The 16,113-nt window shown below is 53.6% G+C and overlaps 1 protein-coding gene across 1 annotated transcript in view; it reads left to right on the plus strand.

Moving 5' to 3' along the window:
* Positions 1-16,113, plus strand: part of DOP1B (DOP1 leucine zipper like protein B) — a 107,776-nt gene that overhangs the window by 73,640 nt on the left and 18,023 nt on the right. Inside the window, exons 20-26 of the mRNA XM_040980796.1 lie at positions 439-550; positions 1,190-1,378; positions 1,911-2,033; positions 4,076-4,210; positions 9,929-9,984; positions 11,301-11,405; positions 11,508-11,574. Coding sequence (XP_040836730.1) covers positions 439-550; positions 1,190-1,378; positions 1,911-2,033; positions 4,076-4,210; positions 9,929-9,984; positions 11,301-11,405; positions 11,508-11,574 — 787 coding nt within the window. The remainder of the gene's footprint in view (positions 1-438; positions 551-1,189; positions 1,379-1,910; positions 2,034-4,075; positions 4,211-9,928; positions 9,985-11,300; positions 11,406-11,507; positions 11,575-16,113) is intronic.

The following is a 16,113-nucleotide window of genomic DNA, read 5'->3' on the forward strand; positions in this document are numbered from 1 at the left end:
CCCATTTAAGAGTCAGGGAGATGGAGACGAGCGTGGGCACTCACCTGCTGGTTTACGCCCAGATGTTCCCAGCAGCTGGGACTACACCAGGACGGAAGCCAGGAGCGGGGAGTGCCATCCAGGTCAGGTGCACGCGTGGCAGAAAGCCTGTGATTTGAGCATCACTGCTGTCTCTGGGATCTGCTCCGGCAGGGAGCTGGAGTCTGGAGCCGGAGCGGGAATCAGCCCAGGCGCTCCACTGGGGCCGAGGGCGCCTCGGCCACCTGGCCGGATGCACCTGCCCCGTGATTCAGCATTAGAATACTATGTCATCGTGCGAGCCCGAGTTTATTTAAGATGGGGGCATCTGAGTGATTTCTTTGTTTATATGGAAGATTCAAGGAGTTAGGGCCTCATTTCCAAAAGTTCTCAACCCCAGTGTCTCGTTCTGCACCACAGCAGCACCTCCAAGAAGGAGAACATTTCCCCGGATTACCCACTCACTCTTCTGGAAGGCCTCACAACCATCGCTCACTTCTGTCTCCTGGAGCATCCCAACCAAAACAAAAAGGTACGTTCTTTTTTCCCTGAATTTGAGGCAACTTTCACTCATGTACATTGTATCTCATTCCTTGGGTTATTACTTTTCCAAATAAGTGGAGTCGCATATGTGAGTAATGTGTGTATATAAATGATAGCAACGTATACGCAGATTGTAAATAGATGTGGGAAGTGCAAATGCCTGGTGCAAATGTGTATGCAAATGCATGTAAATGCACACCTGTGAGTTTGTTCTACCTGCGCTCCCTATCTCCCTTTCCAGTTGTAACAATGCGAAATGAAATGTAAAACTGCTTGTCTTGATTTTAAGCGCATGTTCATCTTTCTGATATATTTTCATGTGTCCTGGTGTTCATGAAAGTGGAATTGGAAGGTGTCACAGCTCTTAGCTGCTCCACCTTGCCTAGGATTAAGTCGTAGTGCACCTCCAGTGGTTTGGTGGAATGGCAGAAGGCATTTGCAGTGTGGGGTCCCAGGCTGCGGCTGCCTGTCCCTGCACGGGAAGCACAGTGCTCGCAGACACCCGCATGGGCAGAGGCCAGCAGCTGTGGCCAGCCCCATCGGCACTGCTGCCAGGGGGCGGAGGGTGAGAGGTGGAAGCACTGGTCCCAGCTGCAGCCGGGGCTCATACGTTCATTTTAACATTCAGGCCACTGCTGTAAGTGACCCCACCAACTTGAGAAATGCCAGGAACGCCATCTTGGAAGAGCTGCCTCGGATTGTGAATACCATGGCCCTTCTCTGGAATGTTCTTAGAAAGGAGGAGACTCAAAAGAGACCAGTCGATCTCCTGGGGGCCACGAAGGGATCCTCCTCTGTTTACTTTAAAACCACCAAAGTGAGTAGTTTACGGTTGACTTAATCTGGCTCTGTCCCACCCACATGGGACAGGTACATCGCCCCACAAAGGGAAGCGCCCGAGGAAACCCAAGTTAGAAGTCAGAAACAGAAGTTGCCAATGAGCAGCAGAAGGGAGGATGGGGAGTGAGGGCCAGGGCTGTGTTACAAGCTTCTGGTGAGTTGATGACTTGATGGCACCCCTGGGAACCCGCCTCAGTGGGTGGAAGTGGTACTGGTACAGCTGCTGCCCCCACTGCTCTCACGTCCTCCCAACCCCCAACCCTGCCCCCAGCCATTCCTGGAACCTTCCTAACCAGCTCAGCAGGCCCCACCCTGGCCACTCACTGTGCCTTGACATGGCACCACATGTCCACCATAGTCCCAGCTGCTCCTGCTCCCACAATCCTCAAACTAGGAAGTCCTGGACAGGTGCCCACCTGGAAATTCACAACATGGCAGCTGGGTATACACAGGCAGGACATGGGAGCCCTGACATTGCTGTGCAGTAACTCTTGCTTTCCATTTTCTAGACCATAAGACAAAAAATCCTAGACTTGCTAAACCCCTTGACAGCGCAGCTCGGGGTCCAGCTGACCGCTGCCGTGGCCACGGTGTGGAGCAGGAAGAAAGCCCCGCGGCACAGTAAGATGAAGGTGAAGGTGGAGTGGGAGGTGCCCACACCGAACAGGCACTCCTGAGCCGTGTCTCAAATCAGTGAGGATTTGGTTGGGTGGGGAGGGACAAGCTCCCCTCTGACGTCTGTTGTCTAACTTTTCTGTAGTGAATACGGAATTCTTCCGTGTAACCTTTGTAATCTAACACCAACACAACAATCTTTATAACATGTGCACTTTAAGGGGGAAACAAATCCAAAGCGCTGAATCAGCCTCCTGGGCCAAGAAACCATCCATTACACTACTGGGAAGCCACCAGGGACCCAACAGGAAGACACCCACAGGTGGCCCCTTGTTGGGTTCCGTTGCCTGTTTCCCCCCACCTGGGCCCTCAGCAAGCCCTTTGGGACTCAGTGTCTCTGTTTCTACAAAATCAACGCAGCCTTCTTCCTCCACCAGGCACCTGTGTCCCAGAGCACCTGCCCTCCTCCTGGGCGCCCTCAGCATCCCACTCGTGAGGATGGGCTCACTGAGCAGATGCACCTGCCCTCCTCCTGGGCGCCCTCAGCATCCCACCCGTGAGGATGGGCTCACTGAGCAGATGCACCTGCCCTCCTCCTGGGCGCCCTCAGCATCCCACCCGTGAGGATGGGCTCACTGAGCAGATGCACCTGCCCTCCTCCTGGGCGCCCTCAGCATCCCACCCGTGAGGATGGGCTCACTGAGCAGATGCACCTGCTGCTGATTTTCCCCAAAGGCCGCAGGCTTCTGGTGCAGGCTTCTGTTGTCAGAGTCCCGCCTCGCGGGCAGGGCCGGCTCGCATGTGCCTGACTGCTAGATTCTTTTCCCGGCCCTTGTGACCTTGACCCTGTGTCTTGACACCGTTCTGTTTTGTTCAAATTAACTATGTGTCTTCCTAAAATGTGTTTATAAATTCCAGAGCCTTGGTGTCACTGCCCGCCCCATCATCCCATGGCACATTTTATTAACAAAACCTGAAAAAATGGGAAGTATTTCTGTAGCTAAAGGCTGACTCGCTCTATTCCCATCACTGGAGCCCTTCATATTGTTCCCTAGGAAACAACTGTTTAAAAGATGAAGCTCTGGGCCCAGAGCGGTAGCCTAGCAGTTAAAGCTTGCACACGCTGGGATCCCATATGAACACCGATTCTATTCCCAGCAGCCCCACTTCCCATCCACCTCCCTGCTTGTGGACTGGGAAAGCAGTCGAGGACGGCCCAAAGCCTTGGCACCCTGCACTGTGTGGGAGACCCAGAAGAGGCTCCTGGCTTTGGATCAGCTCAGCTCTGGCGATTGCGATTGCTTGGGAAGTGAATTAGTGGACGAAAGATCTTTCTCTCTGTCTTTCCTCCTCTCTGAATATCTGACTTTCCAATAAAAATACATCTAAAAAGATGAAGTGTTTAAGACGCCCATGTCCCCTGAGTCCTGACTGAGTCCTGACTCCGGCTTCCTGCCAGCGCCATGGGCGAGCTCGGGGAATCCTGGCTCTCGGCTTTGGGAGCTTGGCTGTTGCAGGCGTGTGGGGGAATGGACCAGGGCGTGCGGGCGTGCTCTTATTCTCACTCGCACACTTGTTCACTTGCGTCTCCCTCACTCCTACCCTCACCACCTCTCTTTGTCTTTAATACTTTTTTTTTTTCAGTTAAAGCAAATTTGGGGCCAGTGTAATGGGTTAAGCTATAGGGACATGGGTTCAAGTCCCAGCTATTCCACTTCCAGTCCAGCTCTTACTGAAACACCTAGGAAAACAGTAGATGATGGCCAACCTCCTTGGGCCCCTGGGGGAGAATGGATGAAGCTGCTGGACCCAGGCTTGGTCCTGGCCCAGCCTGGCCATTGTGGGAATGTAAGAAGTGGACTAGCAAATGGAAAATTCTCTCTCTTTGTGTGTGTGTGTGTGAGAGAGAGAGAGAGACTCTGACTTTCAAATAAATAAGTAATTAAAAAAAATTTTTCTTTTCCCAGGGACAATATTATAGACTGCTTTCTTTGTGCTGTCCTTACTCTTGTTTTCTGTCTGTAAGATTTCAAGTTATTTTCTTCTGTCTCCTTGACAGATTGTCCCGGTGGCAAGTGCCTCCCAGCTGACCCTTGTGGACTTGGTCTGTGCGCTCAGCACGCTGCAGACAGACACGGTGCTGCACCTGGTGAAGGAGGTGGTAAAGAGGCCGCCGCAGATCAAAGGAGACGAGGTGAGGAGCCGGGGACGGGCAGCAGGGGTGTGTGATGCAATGGCAGGGTGGTGTGCTTCGCAACACTGCTTCTCACACGCCAAAGTAGGCGGGAGCCCCAGCAGGCCAGGCAGGCCGCTCTGGCCGGGGGGTGCCTGCCGTTGGAGGCCGTCCACCCACAGCCCCGCTGCAGAGACTGGTGTCTGTGGCTTCCCGGAACCTTACGTTCCTGTTCAGAAAGAGGAAGAGGCACTTGCTGGGTAAATATTCAGTTTAAGGAGAAATGGAGCCCACCTCCAGTTAAGGCGGTAGACACCCATGTGATTGGGGAAGTGGCAGCTCTGGTGGGGTTTGTGGCCGCGATGACGAGGGCAGCAGAGAGGTTGGAAGGGGAAGCAGCAGGGCCAGGTGGGCTCCAAGCAGAGTCAGAACAGAAATGATCAGAAAAGCACGACTTGGGGGTCGGGGCTCACTGTGGCCTGAGCCTCGTGGATTTGCACACTGGTGCCTCTCTAAATTGGACTCCCACCACAGGCTGGGACACGTGGAGCCTGTCCTATTTCAAAGGCTACCCTGCAGGTTCTTGAGAAAGACATTTCCTGGGCCCGACATGGTAGCCTAAGGGCCAAAGTCCTCTCCTTGAAAGCGCCAGGATCCCATATGGGCGCCGGTTCTAATCCTAGCAGCCCCGCTTCCCATCCAGCTCCCTGCTTGTGGCCTGGGAAAGCAGTCGAGGACGGCCCAAAGCCTTGGGATCCTGCACCTGCATGGAAGACCTGGAGAAAGCATCTGGCTCCTAGTTTTAGATCGGCTCAACTCTGGCTATTGCGGCCACTTGAGGAGTGAATCATCAGATGGAAGATATTCCTTTATGTATATCTGACTTTCCAATGAAAACAAATAAATCTTTTAAAAAAGAGAGACATTTGCCAGTCAGAGGAGGCATTGTGCTGTGTCAGAGGGCCAGAGAGGGTATTTCTAAGCTGTAAGCATATTCTTTTTTCCCCCCTATGATTTGAGAGAGACGATTGAACCCCATCTGCTGATTCATTCCCCAGATAGCGCTAACAGCCAGTGGGGCCAAAGGCTGGAGCCGGCAGTCCAGCCCAGGTCTCCCACATTTGTGGCAGAAACCCCGTCTTCTGAGCCCCACGCCTGCCCCCCGGTGTCTGCATCATCAGGAAGCCAGAGTCACAGGCTAATCCGGGCATTGACCCACACACTGCCATGGGACACAGGTGTCAGTTACCAGGCCAAATGTCCACCACCTATGAGCTTTTTAAAAACAAGTCTTGAGGCTGACGTCGTGGCACAGTAAGTTAAGCCTGTGGTGTACAACGCTGGTATCCCATGTGGATGCCAGTTTCCGGCCCAGTTGCCTGATTCATCTCCCTGATAATGGCCTGCTATTGGGAAAAGCAGCCAGAGGTGGCTTAGCTCTTTGGGACCCTACACCATGCGGGACACCCCAGTGAAGCCCTTGGCCTAGCCCAACGCCAGCTGATACATCATGTGGAAAGTGAACCAGCAAATGGAAGACCTCTCTCTCCATCTCTCTGTAACGGTGATTTTCAAATAAATAAATATATATCTTTTTTTTAATGGCATCTTCTAAAACAGTAGCAACAAAGGTCAGGGAGCTGTCTTCAGGTGTCGGGACAACTGTGAGCCTTCTTGGGCAGGCTCGGCCTGTGCCAGTACACAGCTCTGCGCTGCTGGAGCAGGTGCTCGTTCGGTCCAGTCCCTCAGGGTGAGGGCTGGGCCAGTTCATTCCTGCCACCCTTCTCACAGCCCAAGGGCAAGGGCTGCTGCAAAAAGAGGGCTCAAGGACCCTGATTCACATCTGGTTAAGCACATTTTTAAAAATCAGTGCTATGGTATAGATCATTGGTTAAGCTATCGCCCACAGTGTTGGCATCCCATATGGGCACCGGTTCAAGTCTCCTGGCTGCTCCAGCTCCCTGCTGATGTGCCTGGGAGACCAGCGAAAGATGGTCCGCGTGCTTTGGGCCTCAGCACGTGGGGGACCTAGGTTGAGTTCCTTCTCCAGGATTGGCACGCCATTGCGCAAGTCCATTGTAGCTTATTTGAGGAAGGAACCAGCAGACAGGAGTGCTTGTTCCTCATTTCTCTCTGCCCTTCGTTTATTTAAATGATAATATATTAAAAATGTATGAGCTGTGAAAGGAGTAAATATTAGCTACTGAACACATCTCACAGGAATGCTGAGCAAAAACTAGACCTTCAGGTCAGAAATTGTGCTTTTGTTCATTTATTTTTTGTTTGCTTATTTTTATTGGAAAGCAGAAAGATTTACAGAGAGAAGTGGAGACAGAGAGAAAGATCTTCCACCCACTGGTTCACTCCCCAAGTGACCACAACAACTGGAGCTGAGCCAATCCGAAGCCAGTAGCCTCTTCCGGGTCTCCCATGCGGGTGCAGGGTCCCAAGGCTTTGGGCCGTCCTCGACTGCTTTCCCAGGCCACAGGCAGGGAGCTGGATGGGAAGCAGGGCTGCCAGGACACAAACGCATCCACATGGGATCCTTGCATGTATAAGGCCACTGGGCCATCACGTCGGACTCTGTCCAGCAAGTCTTATGAATGGGCCACCTTGGAGCAGAGCATTCTGAGTGGGGCTCCTACTTTTTTGTCAGCTCCGATAGGACCCCTCAGAGCACTGAGCTGCCCCCTTCAGAACTTTTGGGTCCGGAGGCCCTGACCTTTGTGGCCTCCGCTGGAGGGCTGGCCTCAGGCCTCTCCACATTGTGGTTGCCCTGTTGGCTTTCCCTCTATGTACGGAAACATGGAAGTAGCTTGGCTCAGAGAGCGCAACTGGGACATAGCACACTGAGCAAGCACTCAGCAGCAGTCAGTCCTCAGCTGATGTGCTCACGGCTCAGGCAGGTCTCAGGCTAAACTTGGCCTGCTGTGGGAGTCCAGTGCCCAGGCTCGGCTCTGTTGCTGTGGCAGCACAAGCTGAGATCTGCAGCACCTGCAGGCCATGGTGCCAGCACCCCGTACCCTCAGGCCTTGGTGAGAAGGAACTGGATCTTATCTGCTAACCAGCTTTAGCGGTTCATATAACACAAGTACGTTCTGTAGTTGGGTTGGTTGAGTAGCCAGGAGGGGCAAGGGAGCATGCTGAAACCAACCTCTTAGTGATTGTCCCACTAGGGGCTCAGGAAGTGAGCTGGCCTTGGTCTGAACAAGCTGACAGCCAAAATACTTTCTTAGCTCTAGTCTGGGCACTCCCACACGCTCTGGCTTCTTGACATTCTGTTGGGCAGACTCATGATAATGCCAGATTTCCCTCAGAAATAGAAAGTGTTAAGGAAACAGAGGCATGCATTTGGCATCACAGCTTGAGCCACTGTTTAAGATACCCCCTGTGCCTCGTGGAGTCCTTGGGTTCAAGTCCTCATCTGTCTGTCGAAGCTTCCTGCTGGGTGCACCTGGGTGGCAGCAGGGGGCGGCTCAGAGTCCCTGCCATGCACACGGGAAACCAGGTTGAACTCCTAACTCATGACTTGTACCTGGCCCAGCCCTGGCTGTTGTCAGCATCTGGGAGTGAACTTGCAAGTGGGAGATTGTCCCTCTGCCTCTCTACCTTTCAAATAAGCAAGATAAATGAATAGATTTTAAAAATATATGTGTGTGTGCACAAGACAGGTGGTCCCTGTCCAAACCTTGGGTGAACAGTTGTTGGCTAATGACTTGATAGATCCCAGTGGCCATATGATTTCCTCGTTTGAAGGTTGTGTTATTTCTGTGGCTCTGTATGGAAGATTGTTTGACTAAAAGCCTTCACCATAGCTAAGTTAAGCTACCGCCTGCCAAGGCCAGCATCCCCCATAGAGTCCTGGCTGCTCTACTTGCAGTCCTGTTCCCTGCTGCCATGTCTGGAAAAGCATCAAAAGATGCTCCAAGTCCTCACGCCCCTGATTCCCATGCGGGAGGACTGGGCGGAGTTCCAGGCAGCCTTCTGGGGAGTGAACCTGTGGATGAAAGATCTCTCACTCTTTCCAAAAATGGCACTCTCCCTGCCCTGACCCCCATCTCCTGTAACTCTATCAGATAACTAAATCCTGAATGAACTGAAAGAAGGACAATCTGTCCCCAGAAAAGGTCAGTGGGTTCTTTGCTCAGCTTAGTGTAGAAATCAAAGCCGGGAATCGGTTGCACAGTTGTATTTGCAAAGTGACCAGGGGAATGTGGAAGGAGAGAAGGGAAAGCACGTCCCAGGAGAGGGCTGGGGGTGGCTGCCTCTCGAGGGGAGAGCAGGAGAGACCCCAAAGGCCTGAGGAAGGTCTTGAGGCTTTAAGCACACCCATGGCCTTGTTCTCAAACAATGGAGGTGATAGGGAAAAGCCAATGTGAGATCTGAGATTAGAGCCCCTGAAGGCCTGAGCAGCTGCTCTCTGGGTGGCTCTTAAGCACAACCAAGTTCCTCTGTGCAGTTCATCTCAATTTCCCGCAGCTCAGTCCTCTTGCCAGCCTGAGTTTGCTGCCATTAAAGCCAGAATACCAGACGTAGCAAGGTACCTAGGAGGTTCTTTATATATGGGACTAGGGGTGGCGGGGGGAGGACAAGAAGGGGTTTAAACATCTGCCGTAGTGACAAGAGGGGGCTGTCAGGGACCAGGGACCAGGGAATGGCCGGGGAAGCCAGAACGCATGCAGGAGGAGGAAGAAGTGGATGGGAGGGTGGCCATGAGGGATTGGTGGATGGGATTGTTGGAGCCACAGCGATTGGTAGGTGGGCAGGGATTAGGGGCTGGGGCCATGAGAGATTGGTGAGTAGGGCTGTCGGGGCACCTTGAGGTTACAGCAGATTGGGGGGCGGGGGGCGGGTTTACAACAAAATTAGAACCTAAAGGCCCATGAATCTTAAGGTAGCCAACCTAGGGGAAGCAGATACTTAAAACAGTACCAAGTCCAAAATATCAGGGGCCTTCAGGGCCGATCGCATTCCTCCCTTCTATTATATTATAAAGGACAGGAGTGTCATTCTCCTTCATGGCTCCTTTGCACTCAGTGTGGGCACAGTGCTCTCAGGGCGGGGGTCTCAAGCTGGTGGGGGAGGAATGGGAGGCTCCTAGTCCTGCAGAAGAAGCTGGTTAATGGTTTGGTTAGAAAAAAATGTTTGCATTTGAGTGTGGATGACGGGAATGGAAGGAGGGGTTACTTAGCAAAAGTCCCTTTGAAAAGATGGCTTGGGTTCTTCCTGCAGCTCGCAGGAGCACGTGGTCTCCCTGGGTTTGATTTGGTGAGGATCCTCTCGGGGTGCCGCTGTGGTAGCAGGTGGATCATCACGGCGGGCATTGACCTTCTGTGCAGTGTCCGCATTCCAGCCATTCTTGGATGGAGTGTCCGCTTGGCTTTGGCAGGGCACTGGGGTCACTTCTGCTCAGCCCTGATATTTCCTAACACTGCCCCACTACTAACAATCCTTCTCGAGGTTTAACCATAGCTAGGCCATGGCGGGGGGACCTCCCTGTTTGTGCAGAGCCATGGCGTGCCAAGGGTCACTTCCAACGGTGAGTCCCGCTGGAGGGAAGGCATACCAGCCTTGTGCAGTCTTCTCTGTTGAGTCAGGCCGCCTGGCTCCAGCCTAAGAAGCCTCTTTCAAACCCCTCATTGAGTAGCAGGGGAAAAAATCCCTTGCCTTCCAGGAGCGGGGTCTGTATGGGCTTTGTTTCCAGCCCCCTTGGGGTAACTGGTCTCGCTTTACTTTCAGAAATCCCCGCTGGCGGATATCCCAGTGCTGCAGTTCTGCTCTGTTTTCATCCAGAGGTGAGACAGTGCCCTCAGAGACCCCCCGAGTTAGCACCCCATCTCCCTGCCAGGCGTCTTCCTTCTGCCCCTCCATCCCACCCCAAAGGAGATGGTGGAAATAGCCAGGAGCGGCTTTACTTTCCCTTGCCCAGGGATCTGTCCCTGCTTCCTCCACCCTGCCTCCGGAGTGCGGAGTGAAGCCTTGAGGTCAGCTGAGCTTTAGCTGAGGCCTCTGCAACTTTTTTAAAGATTCAGTCTGGATTCAGATGCTAACCAAATCAAAGTAAGCCCTCAGACCAGAAGGTCCCAGGGAAGTGCGGCTGGGGCCCCCAGAGCAGCGCTGAAGAAAGGGGCGGGAGGGGACGCCGCATACCTTCTGCATGGACACAGAAGCAGTGTCACTGGGTGTGCTCCGTCTCACGCCGCAGCTGCCAGCCCCCTCCCCGTCGGGGCCTTCTCTGCTGCAGCAAAATGGGGATGGGGTGTAGTGGGGGAGTTGCAGGCCACTTCTCAGGGGTACCTCTGTGTCCCATGTCCCCACCTAGAGTGTCACAGTGCTTCTCCTTGGCTGCTACAGTCGCACTCCTTGGTCACTCATCCCCAGCTCAGCTCAGGTTGCAGAGAGCTCAGTGAAGGGTCCTGTCCCAGGGATGCCCAGGTCAAGGGTGAAGTTCAGGCCAGCTGCCCCGCCCCTATCACCCGCTAGCATCGCTGCAGCTCTCTCTCCCTCCTTCCTTACAAGAGTGGAGGTGTCTGATGACACTGGCCGAAGGTGTCACAGTGGCTCGGGTGGAAGCTAAGCTTTCTCAGCAGCTGCAGGTCAGGTTTCTGCCGTCTGTCTTTTGCAGCAGACATAGTGAATTGAGGTCGAGGACTGAGCAGAGCCAGGGCCCTCTGGCTGCTGCAGCCCCAGCAGCCCGTGCTGTGCCACCTGGCATGGCGGCAGGACATCCTCATGCGGGGAACCCTACCCTCTAACCACTGAGCAGTAGAGCAGTCTTGGGGTCCATGTTCCCCCTCTTCTCCTCCCCAGTCCTATGCTTTGCAAACCCCTGACAGATGAGGTGGACCAGCCTCATGAGGGAAGCAGAATATTTGCACTAGAGAATCCCAAGACCTCAGAGCTGGCCACATAGTGTGTTGCACAGCCGAGGAAGCCAGGAGCTTGTCCTGCCCACAGCAGGATTTCCTGTTCCAGGGTCCCGGCTGCAGCCAGAGCACCATGGTTGAGCTCATGCCCAGGAACAGCTCAGTCAGGTGCATGGTTTCCACCTGGATGTGCAGTGGCCCTAACGCCTGCTCCCATGTGCGTGTTCCTCTCCCTGTGTTCACAGGCTGCCCACACCAGCCCTGCAGGACAGCTTCGGCTCGCTGCTAGGAGTGCTGAAGGAGTCAGTGCAGCTGAACCTGGCACCACCTGGGTGCTTTCTGCTCCTGAGGTACCATGCCCCCCACGCCTCCCCTTGCTGCAGTGCCAACCCCGCTGGGGTGCCATTTGTTCCAGCAGCATTGCTGACCTAGAGCCCACTGTCTCTCCACAGCATGCTGAATGACTTTGTCACCAGAACGCCCAACCTGGACAGCAAGAAGGACCAGAAGGACCTACAGGTCTGTAGGACAGAGCGTCCAAGGAGTGTCTTCCCCGCAGCACTGTCAGGGCCGGGCTGGGGGTGGGGAGCATCGCTGTGGATGAGGAGCCATGGGTGGGATCCAAGCCACTCCTGAGTGGAAGACCAAAAGCTAGAAACAGGAGCCACGAGGGAGTTAGAAAATCACAATTTTGGAACCAAGCTAAATGCTGGTTGAGTCGGAAGCTTTTTGCTGTTGTCGATAAGTTTTATTAAGGCAGAGTGCTGGAGAGAGAGCCTCATCCTCTGGTTCACTCTCCCAATGGCCACAGTGACAAAGCCAGGAGCCCAGAACTTGGTCGGGGGCCAAGCCTTTGGGCCGTCCTGCTGCTGTCCCAGGTGCATTAGCAGGAAGCTGGATTAAAGCATAGAAGCCGGGGTACAAACCAGTGCCCAGGAATGGGGTGTCAGCCCTGCAGGCAGCAGCTTAGCTCACTGTGCCACAATGTTGCCCTCCCCCTAAACCCAGTCTTCCGTGGACACTGGAGTGCCCAGTCACTTTTGGTTCCAGCACTCCCATGAATAACAACACCTCCCACAGAAGCGCCAGTCATTTTGTAAAATGGCTTCATTGTGTTGGCACAGAACAGGCACCTGTTCTCCTGTAGGTTTTAAATCTTCTCTGTATCCCTTGGAGTAACAGTAACTAGCTGACACACACTGTATTGTTGAGGGAACAGGGACAAGAATGAGTCTGTTTGTGTTTGATGTGGACACAGCCATCATGGGCTCGCCACAAAGCATGCCCCAGGTGCACCACGCCTTCTTCAGAAATATCCCCACGTGTGATTGGTTGAACCCGGGACACTGAGGGCGGGCTCTGCTCCAAGCAGTAGCTGCTGACCGTCCAGATCCCTGTCGTTTGTGAAAGTTGCGTTTGGAAACAGTCCAGGAGCCGGGGTCTGAGTCACGTAACCAGGGTGAAGCCCAGAGGGCAAGAGAATGAAAGCATCATTCCAGTGAGGGCACTGCACCCCCTGGTGCCCAAACCAACCACTCAGGTCCTTCTGGCACACCAGCCCCCTGCAGCAAAGCCCCTCTCGCCCCGATTCACCTGAACTGCCTGCCTTTTGCCTTTTGCCTTTTCTTTTTTTTTTTTTTTTAAGATTTATTCATTTGAAAAGCAGTGTTACAAAGGGGAAGGTAGACAGAGGTCTTCCTTCTGCCGGTTCCCTCCCCACATGGCCACAACAAGCAGGCTGGTCCAGGCTGAAGCCAGGAGCCTCACCTGGATCTCCCACATGGGTGCAGGGGCCCAAGCACTAGGACCCCTGCTTTCCCAGGTGCATCGGCAGGGAGCTAGATCAGAAATGAAGCAGCCAGGCCATATACAGTGCCAGCATCGCAAGGGTAGCTTACCCCATTGCCTCACATCACCAGCCCCTGTGGCCTGAACTTCTGACCCCACTGTCAGGTAGGATTCCCCTGACCCTGACACACTCCCCCTCTTATAAATTTGATTTTAATTCACTTGCTGGAGCACCTCACAGAACTCAGGGCAACACAGTTACGGCTTCATTGTGGAGGGCAGTCCAGGGATACAGGCATGGAGATGTGCGGGCTGCACTCCTGCCCCTGGGCTCTCCCTCCAGGATCCTCCATGCATTCAGCTGGCCCAGCTCTCCAAGCCCTGGTCTTCAGGATTTTTGTGGGAGCTCATTACGTGTTCATGGCTGCTGAGAACGCGGTCATGGGTGGGCCCCTAATCCTCAGACCCCACCCTCCCGGAATGGAGGGGTGGGGCTGAAAATCCCAACCCTGTCACCCAGCTTCAGCCTGGCCTTTTAAAAGGCACCTGCCAGCAGTCAATTTCCAGCATACGCACCACACTTGGTGGAACTGGCACAGTGGCTCAACAGGCTAATCCTCCATCTACAGGTGCCAGCATTTCATATGAACACTGGTTCTAGTCCCAGCTGCTCCACTTCTGATCCAGCTCCTTGCTTGTGGACTGGAAAAGCAGTGGAGGATGTGCAAGTCCTTAGACCTGTACACCCTCGTGGGAAACCCAAAGAAGGTTCCTGACTCCTGACTTTGGATCAGCTCAGCTCGTGGAGAATAAACCAGCAGGTGGAAGACTCTCTCTCACTGTCTCTCCTTTCTGTAACTCTTTCAAGTAAAAATAAATAAGTCACACAAATACACACACACACACACACACACACACACACGGTGCATCTGGGAGCCCCCTCCCCGCCCCACCCAGTGCTCTCAGTACCCTCTTCCTCGTGGTTCTTTTGTCTGACCCACAGTGCCCCCCTAGGCTCCCCATCAAACCCCAGGCTCTCCTGCTCCCAGCCCACCGTGCACACACTGCTTCCAAACAACTGCTCATCTGGGGCCTTGCCCCCTGTGTTAGCATTGCAGCTCCCCTTAGCAAGTGCACTCCAAGGTGCAGGCAGAGTATGCTTCAGAGTTAACTCCTTAATCTCACAACGACCCCCATGTTTGCCACTAACACTGCTGAGTAGGTACTCACTTTACCCTCCATGCAAGCAACAACCTGTTTTTTTAGTGTGGTGATGTAGAGCTTTAAAACGTAAGTGTGGATCTTTTGTAGCCTGGCCTGTCATGGTCCCTGCGCTGAGCCCTGGTCAGCGATTGCCAGGACTGTGTCAGGACAAAGCAGGAACCAGGAACTCCATTCAGATCTCCCACTTGGCTGGCAGGAGCCCAGACATCTGAGGCAACACTACTACCTCCCAGAGCCAGGAGTAAGAGCTGGCAGAGCGGGCTGGGATGCAGGCTCCTCCTAGAGCCAGGAGTCAGAGCTGATGGCCCGGGGTGGGACACAGGTGCCTCCTAGAGCCAGGAGTCAGAGCTGGCAGTGCAGGGTGGGACGAAGGCATCTTAGCCCACAGCTACAACTATGGGTGTCTCCGCCCCGCGGAAAAAATCACCCGACACTGCAGAACGTCTCAGAGGCACTTTATTCCAATCTTCCGTTAAAACCGTTATGTCCATTAATTCCGTTACGCAGAAGCCCCTCCCCCCCCAAAGCTGCTGGCTTATATGTCAATCCTATCCAATCAGCTTAAAGATCACCAAGGCACCTGATCACCAATCAGGGCAAAGGGCCAATCACAGGACAGGAAATTGTCAGTGCCCCCAACACACAACTCCAGCCAGTGTTTAAGGTCAAAATCAGGCCAGTGCTACAGCTCAGGGAATTAAGTCGTCACCTGCATGTGAGCCCCAGTTCGAGTCCTGGCTCCACTTCTGATCCAGCCACCCAGGAATGCACTTGGGAAGGCCCCACAGAAGATGGCCCAAGTGCCTGGGTTCTGCCAGCCGAGTGAGAGATGTGGGCGACTAGCCCCAGCTATTGTGGCCATCTAGGGAGTGATCCAGTGGATGGAAGTCCCTCTCTTCTCTCTCACTCCTCCCTGCTCTCGCTTTCTCTCTGTAACTCTGCCTCTCAGTTAATTAATAAGTAAATGTAAAAATGAGGAAGATTGCTCAGATGTCTTTGGCCACAGTGATTTATAAACAGGGAGCATTAGTCCAAGATGGAGCAGACATTGCTGGGCAAAGTTATCAGAAGTGCTTTTCACATGTTGTGGTGGGCTCTGTGATGCCTTTGTTATTCAGCAAGGTTTGTCCACTGGATGCACACAAAAGCAAATCCAAGGCACCAATGTTTACTTCTTTTTCTTTTTCTTCTTCCTCTTCTTCTTCTTTTTTTTTTTTTTTGTGATTGACAGCTGATTAACTCATGTGCTGATTAACTCAGCAGGTGCCAGCAATTGGTCAGGGTAGGCCAGAGCTGGGACCACAATCCAGGTTTGCTATGCAAGTGACAGGATCCTAATAGTTTGAGTCATCTCTATTGCTGCCTCGGCCATGCTTTAGGAAGAAACCATAGTTGGGATTGAGCCAAGACATAAGCACGGGCACTCAGACACTCCAGTATGGGTGGGACTGAGGCATCTGAACCAGAACTTAACTGCTAAACCAGAGGCCTGTCCCATTCCTTCTTACCTACATGGCCAAAGCCAGGGCAGGGAGCAAGGCCGACTGCTTCCCTGGTCAGGTCATGGGCCAGGAGTGAACTAATGGCTTGGCCTGGAGAATGGGCGAGTTCTACGGGGTCTTGGCTGTGACAGATGTGCTGCTTTGAGGACCAGAGCGCCTCTCAGTTCCCACTGCACATTCTGGTGCAGATACTGCACGGGAGGCCCGGGTCTCTCCTCACGGTGCATGGGCTCCGTGCCTGCCTCCAGCTTCCTGCTGCAGAGCATGGGAGGCAGTGGCGATGGGGGACCCCTTGTGCATCCTCATGAGAGACCCGACCCAAGTCCCCAGCTCTCGGCACCAACACCGAGCTAACCCTGACCATTGCAGGCTGGGAGTGCTCCACCTGACTCGCTCGCTCGCTCGCTCTCTTTCTCCATGTCTGTCTTTCTGATTCTCAAAAAAAAAAAAGAAAAAAGAAACTCAGCACTGTATTATCTGTCTACAGAGCAAAATGTTTTGGTATCACAGAGCTGCACTCTGCAATCTTCCCATTCCAGCTTTG

This window comes from Ochotona curzoniae, unplaced genomic scaffold (genome assembly GCF_017591425.1).
Source record: "Ochotona curzoniae isolate NIBS_2020 unplaced genomic scaffold, NIBS_Ocur_1.0 contig_3498, whole genome shotgun sequence".
Classification (NCBI taxonomy): domain Eukaryota; kingdom Metazoa; phylum Chordata; class Mammalia; order Lagomorpha; family Ochotonidae; genus Ochotona; species Ochotona curzoniae.